Below are 8,576 nucleotides of genomic sequence, written 5' to 3'. Positions count from 1 at the left end.
TTGTTTTTTTTTTTTTTTTTTTTTTTTGCTTGCTTTCTCCTCAGTAGTGCCCATTTCTCAAATGAAAGGCAAACCAGTGGACACATGGAATGAGATATTGGACTATTTATTGCAAAGTGAGAATTGTCAGCTTGAGAAGCAAGGAAGTGGCTGGACCCCAGAAGGCCCTTGTACAACAAAGCTATCAAGAAACAAGAGAAGGAGAAAGAAATGGGGTGCGGGAAATGAGCTGATGTACAGAAACAGCCTCTTCCCAACTCGGGACGTTCCTCTTGAGAAAAATTCTCATGCCATTTCCACCACTCTCTGGGCAGCACAGGCAACCTGTTCCCCAGGCTGGGGTCTCTGATGAACACAAAGGAATTCCAAGAACCTAGAGCCTCCTCAGCAGTCTGTCTATCCGAGAAACCAGGCCCATGCAGTGGGAGCAGTGGGTGTCTCCTCTAAGCTTGTGCCCTGGCAGGAAGTGTAGGAACTCTTCTGTTCTCAGTCCGAGACAGGAGAGCTGAGGACTCGCCTGAGCAGGAATCCCACGAGCTTGAGCTCGGCTTCACCGAGCCTTCAGGATGAGGCGGATCTTCCCATCTCCAATGAAGCACCTGCAGGAAAGGTGACCCAGAAAGGTCTCAGCCCCGGAGGAGAGAGCCGGCCCTTTGCCATATGTCTCCAGGCTACGCATTCTCCAGAGAGATGACTTTCTGAGACTCCCCAGCCTTAATAGCCAGATCCCCTTGGGGAGAGGAAGACACTGTTTCTTCCTACTTGGTTTCCTTTTTTTTTTTTTTTTTAATTGAAATGGGGTCTCACTCTGTCACCCAGGCTGGAGTACAGTGGCATGATCTCGGCTCACTGCAGCCTCCACCTCCTGGATTCAAGCGATTCTCGTACCTCAGCCTCCCGAGTAGCTGGGACTACAGATAGGCACCACTACACCCAGCTGATTTTTGTATTTTTAGTAGAGACAGGGTTTTACCATGTTGACCAGTCTGTTCTCCAACTTCTGACCTCAAGTGATCCACCTGCCTCAGCCTCCAAAAGTGCTGGGATTACAGGTATGAGCCACATGCCTGGGTCCTGCTTGGTTTCTGACACTTTTCCTGAAGATGCTCATTGCTGCCACTCTAAAAACCCAGAAAAAAATGAATAGTGATGGCCGGGCTCACACCTATAATGCAACACTTTGGGAGGCAGATCACTTGAGGTCAGGAGTTGGAGACCAGCCTGGCCAACATGGTGAAACCGCATCTCTACTAAAAATTACAAAAATTGGCTGGGCGCGGTAGCTCATGCCTATAATCCTAGCACTTTGGGAGGCCCAGGCATGTAGATCACATGAGGTCAGGAGTTCGAGACCAGCCTAGTCAACAAGGTAAAACCCCGTCTCTACTAAAAATATAAAAATTAGCTGGGTGTGATGGCAGGCGCCTATAGTCCCAGCACCTTGGGAGGCTGAGGCAGGAGAATCTCTTGAACCCAGGAGGGGGAGGTTGCAATGAACCAAAATCATGCCACTGCACTCCAGCCTAGGTGAGAGAACAAGACTCCATCTCAAAAAACAAAACCAAAAATACAAAAATTAGCTGGGCATGATAGCACACACCTGTAGTCCCAGGTACTCAGGAGGCTGAGGCAGGAGAATAGCTTGTACCTGGGAGGCAGAGGCTGCAGTGAGCTGAGATCGTGCCACTGCACTCCAACCTGGGTGACGGAGCGAGACTTAGTCTCAAGAAAATAGTGATGCTTTTCACTGAACTACAGGCTGGGTCCTGCAGACCCCAGGACTGCTGGTAAGTGGTGGAGCAAGTAGTCTAGATTGGCCTGCCCCAGTACCTGTCCTTGCCCAGACAGTGCAAGGTTGTCCCAACTTTGTTTACTAAATCCAGACAGTGATCCCTGGACTCCTAGAGTTCAGAGTCCAGAAGGAATGGGACACGAAAAGAGAACCCATGGAGAAGAGGCCAAGCGGGATGCAGAGGAACTCTAGACTCTTCCACCTGGATTCCACTTACCCTTCTGGCAATAGCAACCTTCTTATCCACTGCTGCACCCCGGGAAGCACCGTTCACATCGTATTTCTTGTGAATGGTGTCTTCTGACATGCATGCTCATGGGGGTAACATTTACATGACTTTCCCATGTAGATGGGATCTCCTGGAGTTGTACAGTATCCCCACAGGGAACACTCCTTCCCTACTCTCAGTCCTATTGGCAGTGTTCAGATAAGGCTGACCTCACCCCGACTTCAGGCTTAGGCTCATGCTCCAGACATAGCCAATAGGAGTGCCTGATTGGCCAGGCTCAGTGCCTCATGCAGGTAATCCCAGCACTCTGGGAGGCTGAGGTGGGCAGATCACTTGCGGTCAGGAGTTCAAGACCAGCCTGGCCAAAATGGTGAATCCCCGTCTCTACCAAAATACAAAAATTAGCCAGGCATGGAGATGTGTACCTGTAATCCCAGCTACTCAGGAGGCTGAGGCAGGAAAATTGCTTGAACCCAGGAGGCAGAGGTTGCAGTGAGCCAAGATTGAGCCACTACACTCCAGCCTGGGTGACAAAGTAAGACTCTGTCTCAAAAAAAAAAAAAAAAAAAAAACCAGTGCCTGACCCCCATGGCTCAGTGATTGATTCTGAAATGGGCAAATAACCTCCACACAGTGGGCCAGTTCAAACCAGTGAACATCAGACCGTGGCTTTTTGCTAGAGCTTGTTGTTCTACTTCCTCTAGAGTTATCAAGCTGCTAAGATCCAAGCCTTGAGTGGCTGGTAAACATCTTTACCTCCATTGGAGAGTCTAAGCATGAAACCCACACAGGGGAAAACAGAGCCTGTGAGAAAGACTAAGGCAGGGCACAGTGGCTCATGCGTATAATCCCAGCACTTTGGGTGGCCTAGGCAGGAGGATCACTTGAGGTCAGGAGTTCGAGACCAGCCTGACCAACATGATGAAACCCCATCTCTACTAAAAATACCAAAGAAAATAGCCAGGCATGGTGGCAGGCACCTGTAATCCCAGCTACTTGGTGGCTGAAGCAAGAGAATTGCTTGAATCTAGGAGGTGGAGGTTGCAGTGAGCTGAGATCACACAACTGCACTCCAGCCTGGGCAACAGAGGGAGACTCTGTCTCAAAAGAAAAAAAAGAAAGAAAAAGAAGGAGAAAGACCAAGTCCTAAAGATGTTTGAATACCCGTGAAGCCACTGCTACCTGTGAAGTTTTTGATGATGTGAGCAAATAAATTCCTTTTTATGACATATGCTGTTTTGAAATAGATCCGTCACTTGCAACCAAAGCTCCTAGATGGAGGCGTTTTCTTTGCCTCTGAAGAGGCTTCCTCTTTCCTCTTCCAAACCCAAGTGAGAGCCTAGCCCTCCAGCCCTGGACTCTCCAGGAGATGTTGCCAAGTGCCCATCCGATGGGCCAGTGACACTGTGTCACCCTCCTACCTAATGAGCAGTCCAACAAGCAGGCCACCCAGGAGTGGGCCCAGCCAGTAGATCCAGTGGAAGTCCCAGTGGCCGGCCACCACCGCAGGTCCAAAAGCACGGGCAGGATTCATGCAGCCTCCAGACACAGTGCCCCTGCAAACACCCAGGCACCCCGGTCACCAGAATCCCAGCCAGGCCCCACCTCACCTCACACTCATGTCCCCAACCAGGCCTAGTCACACGCCACCCAGAAACTCTCTCTAAACTCCCACATCATGGGCTCCCGGGTGGATCCTAAAGAAGGCAGAGAGGCTGCCAGCACTAGAAAGCATAAGGCGTGGCTCCCTGCCGGGCGTGCAGTCAGGGACTCCCCACAAACTCTTCTACAATGCCCAGCAAAAATACCTGCGTGGCGATGGCAGGAAGAGAAGCTGATCGACGTCTGCCCCAAACTCTACAAAGTCAGTCAGCTTCAACTCTTTTTGAGTCAGGCTGACCTAGATTCAAAACCCGACCCACACGCTATAAAATAATGAAAAGTGTATAATTGGACTGTTTGTGACCCAAAGAATAAATGCTTGAGAGGATGAATACCCCATTTACTTTGACGCGATCATTACACGTCGCATACCTGTATCAAAACATTTCAGGTAACCTCGGCCAGGCACGGTGGCTCACACCTGTAATCCCAGCATTTTAGAAGGCCGAGGCAGGCAGATCACTTGAGGTCAGGAGTACGTGACCAGCCTGGCCAACGTGGTAAACCCCCGTTTCTACTAAAGATACAAAAATTAGCTGGGTGTGGTGCCACGTGCCTGTAATCCCAGCTACTGGGGAGGCTGAGGCAGGAGAATTGCTTGTACCCAGGGGTTGGAGGCTGCAGTGAGCCATGATCACCCCACTGCCTGGGAGACAGAGCAAGACTCTGTCTCAAAAAATAAAATAACGAAGAGTATAAGTGGATTGTTTGTGACACAAAGAATAACTACTTGAGAAGATGAATACCCTATTACCCTGACGGTGATAATTATGCATTGTAAGCCTGTATCAAAATATCCCATGTAACCCAGAAACATATACACCTACTAGGGTCACCCATAAAAGTTTAAAAGCATATAAAGAAAGAAAACCCCAGCCCAGATAGTTCTAGTTATGGGAACCTTCATTGAACCTCTCTGTGTTCAACTGAGGTGAAAGTGACTAGCCCATAGGTTGTTGTCAGGAGTGAATGAGAAAAAGCAAATGGAGCCCACACCTTGAATATAATTAATGTACAAAAAGCATTAACTAATCCAGCTGGCCCAGAGGAGGCCCTTGTTGCACCACAAGCTTAAGGCCCAGAATCTCCTACAGGGAGACTCTTCCCCCGGTCTCTCCCTCTCCTTCTGGGGCCCTGTCTCTACCTCATTCCCTCAAGCTGGGGTCCTGTCGACCTCATCCCCACCCTGTGTCCAGCTTCGAAGTCAAAAGGCTTGTGAGTGAATCAAAGGCCACTAGGGGGCAGCAAAGCATGGCCGCCGCTTTACACACACATTCTGCCGCCTGCCACGGCTCTATCTCCCTAAGTCGAGGGAGAGCTGACCCAGGGGAAAGGTTAGACTTGGTCCTGTGTCCAAAACAAGGAAACAGTCAGACATGAGGGAGAGACTCTCTGGCCCAAGCACTGTGGCTCATCCCTGTAACCCCAGCACTTTGAGAGGCCAACACGGGGTCGGGGGAGGGGGAGAAGCTTGAGGCCAGGAGTTCAAGACCAGCCTGGGCAACATAGTGTGACCCCCATCTCTACAAGAAGAATAAAAAGGAAAGGGCTCATTCATCATCTTTTTGCAAATTTGTCACTTAGTTTGCCACTGCCCATTGGCCTTAAATAAGTCACTTCTGTCCTCTCTGAGCCTCAGTTTCCTCACCTATATAACAGGAGACATCGCTGGGTGCAGTGGCTCATGCCTGTAATCCCAGCACTTTGGGAGGCCAAGGCGGGTGGATCATGAGGTCAGGAGTTTGAGACCAGCCTGGCCAACATGGTGAAACCCCGTCTCTACTAAAAATACAAAAATTAGCTGAGCGTGGTGGCACACACCTGTAATCCCAGCTACTCAGGAGGCTGAGGCAGGAGAAGTTTGAACCCAGGAGGCAGAGATTGTAGTGAGCCAAGATCACATCACTGCACTCCAAGCCGGGGCAACAGAGTGAGACTTCGTCTCAAAAAAAAAAAAAAAAAAAAGAAAAGAAAAGAAAGAAAGAAAGAAAAGATAAAAGAAATAAAACGGGAGCCATCACCCCAATCTTGTCTAGTTAATCCCTTCCAAAGCCTCCTGAGAGACTCAAAAATAAATTAGACAACAGCTACAGATGCTCTTTGAAGCCTGAGGGCCTGAGGCTGAAACCCAGCTACCTGCCAACCAAATGAACACCATACACAGAAATGTTATGTTTTCACTACCAAAATTGGAAAACATCACATGCAGATTTAAATTTCTGAATTCCCTTGAATGAAATCAGAAGAAGCATAACCCCAGACCCATGTTCCCTCTGGAGCGCCTCTGACACTGCAGTCCCCACCACTCCCTATTGTCTGCCTGATGCCAGCCCACCTCCCCATTTGCAGCACCTCCCTGGCCCCTAATAGCAACTGAATCTGTGGCCCTCAGGCCTGAACTCCTCCAGAGCTGAACAGCGCAGATCTGGTCATGGTCACCCCACTGCCAAGGGATACTCACCCGGCCAGGATACCCACGGTGACCGCGAAGCCGATGGAGAACGGGGCCAGAGGGCCCTTTGTCTTCTCATTGATGGCACCCATACATACAGCCAGGGCCAGCAGCATCGTCAGGATGATCTCTGCCACCAACGCCCCTGCCACCTGCCCCTGCTCCTGTACCGTCACAAAGGCCGCCCCAGATGCATTCCAGAACCTCTCCTCAGGACTCACCACCTGCACAGAGAAGCTGCTCAGCCTCACAGTGGAGCAGAGACAGCTGGAAACTGAGGGGAGAAGGCCTAAAAACGCACATCCTCCCACCTTAAGGGCCAGTGAAGGGTTATGTCCAATTTCAGTCAGATACACCTGGATCCATATCCCAGCTCTGCCAGATTTACTGTGTGACCTCTGTGAGCTACTGAACCTCTCTGGGCCTCACTTTGCTCAGCTGAAAAATGAGACTGGAGCTAGGTGTAGTGGCTCATGCCAGCAACCCCAGCACTTTGGGGTGGCCGAGGTGGGTGAATCACTTGAGCCCAGGAGTTCAAGACCAGCCTTGCCAACATGGTGAAACCCCATCTCCACTAAAAACACAACAATTAGCAGGGTATGGTGGCAGGCACCTATAATCCCAGCTGCTCAGGAGGCTGAGGCACGAGAATCACTTGAACTCTGGAAGCCAAGGTTGCAATGAGGTGAGATTGCATCACTGTACTCCAGCCTGAGCAACAGAGCGAGACTTTGTCAAAGAAAGAAAGAAAGAGAAAGAAAGAAAGAAAAGAAAAGAAAAAAGAAAAGAGGGAGGGAAGGAGGAAGGAAGGAAGAAGGGGAGAAAGGAAGGGAGGGAGGGAGGGAGGGAGGAAGGAAGGAAGGAAGGAAGGAAGGAAGGAAGGAAGGAGGGGAGAAAGGGAGGGAGGGAGAGAGGGAGGGAGGAAGGAAGGAAGGAAGGAAGGAGGGAAGGAGGGAAGGAGGGAAGGAGGGAGGGAGGGAGGGAGGAAGGAGGGAGGGGAGAGGGAGGGAGGGAGGGAGGAAGGAGGGAGGGGAGAGGGAGGGAGGGAGGGAGGGAGGAAAATGGGATAACCTAGTCATGGCTCCAAGTTGCAGGTCTAAACGTTACGTAACTTAGATGACCCTCTTTGAGAAAAAGAACATAAACTGTCTTCCTTTTTTTTTTTTGAGACAGGGTCTTGCTCTGTCACCCATGCTGGAGGGCACTAGCACGATCACAGCTCACTGAAGTCTCGACCCCCTGGGCTCAAGTGATCCTCCGACCTCAGCCTCTCATGTAGCTGAGTCCACAGGCACATGCCACCATGCCCACCATATTTCTTTTTGATTTTCTGTAGAGATGGAGGGTCTCACTGTGTTGCCCAGGCTGGTCTCAAACTCCTAGGCTCAAATGATCCTCCCGCCTCCGCCTCCCAAAATGCTGGAATTACAACCATCAGCCACTGCACGCAACTAAAAATACCTTACTCTTACAAACACATATGGTCAGGTGAACTCATTGCTAGGTCCCCATAGGACCTTGGAAGGGGCATGTGCCAGAGTCCTGAAGCCTGAGCTCAATTATTTCTGCAGGCAATAGGCCTTAGGACTATCGCAGTCCTCAAGGGGAAAACCAGGGCAGTGCACAAGTTTCTGGACTCCGGACCCAATGGGGCCGTGCTGCTTCCAAGCATGTCTGAACGTGAACAAGTTAGCTGCTTCTCTGTGACTCTTTTTTCTCATCTGTAAAATAGGGATGATACTGACAGCTCCTAGCTCACAGACAAGGCTGTTGGCGTGCCTGGCACAAGGTCAGTGCTCTCTATGAACTGACTGTGGTTTCTCGTAAAGTTGCTGGGAGATGAAATAAGAGAACATGTGTAAAGCGCTTGGCAGGAAGAATGCATTTAGGAAACCCTGCTGCCCCGAAACGGTCAGAACCACGTTTGGCAGGTTTTAAGTGGCAGGGCTTAAGCTAGAGTCTGGCCACTGCTTTTCATAAAGAAGCAGAGCAGGAAGGTCCCAGGCGTGTTCCACAGACAGGGTAACAGGCTGTGGCTCTCAAAGCGAGGCATGGAGAGGCCAGGGCAGGGGATGACAGCAAAGTGAGGCTTGAGAACAAAGTGCGGTGGGTCAGCACTTATGGCTGAGCTCTCCCATCCACCACCTCCACACACACGCCAAGCAAGACCCACATCTGGAAGAGCTGAAGGGTCCCTGGCTGAACTGAGACTTAAAGGCAGAAGGAAGAGAGAGAGAGAGAGAGAGAGAGAACGAGAGAAGAAAGAGAGAGAAAGAGAAAGACAAAGAAAGAGAGAAAGAAAGAAAAAAAGAAAAAAGAAAGAAAGAGAGAGAACGAATGAAAGAAAACAGGAAGGAAGGAAGAGAAAGGAAGGAGGGAGGGAAGGAGGAAGGAAAGGAAGGAAGGAAGGAAGGAAGGAAGGAAGGAAGGAAGGAAGGAAG

At 50.3% G+C, this 8,576-nt stretch overlaps 1 protein-coding gene across 1 annotated transcript in view; it reads right to left on the bottom strand.

The window, feature by feature from the left end:
* Window positions 1–87: 87 nt before the first annotated feature.
* The window catches only part of AQP8 (aquaporin 8), a 12,885-nt gene continuing 4,396 nt past the window's right edge, over window positions 88–8,576 (bottom strand). Inside the window, exons 4-6 of the mRNA XM_032242999.1 lie at window positions 6,145–6,359; window positions 3,443–3,577; window positions 88–599 (exon numbers count right to left, since the gene is read on the bottom strand). Of these exons, the coding sequence (XP_032098890.1) occupies window positions 551–599; window positions 3,443–3,577; window positions 6,145–6,359 (399 nt within the window). The 3' untranslated portion in view covers window positions 88–550. The remainder of the gene's footprint in view (window positions 600–3,442; window positions 3,578–6,144; window positions 6,360–8,576) is intronic.

This window comes from Sapajus apella, unplaced genomic scaffold, assembly GCF_009761245.1.
Source record: "Sapajus apella isolate SASKATOON/1434 unplaced genomic scaffold, GSC_monkey_1.0 scaffold51, whole genome shotgun sequence".
In the NCBI taxonomy this organism is placed as follows: domain Eukaryota; kingdom Metazoa; phylum Chordata; class Mammalia; order Primates; family Cebidae; genus Sapajus; species Sapajus apella.
The sequence above is the reverse complement of the archived record's forward strand: the minus strand, read 5'-3'. Positions and strand labels throughout refer to the sequence as shown.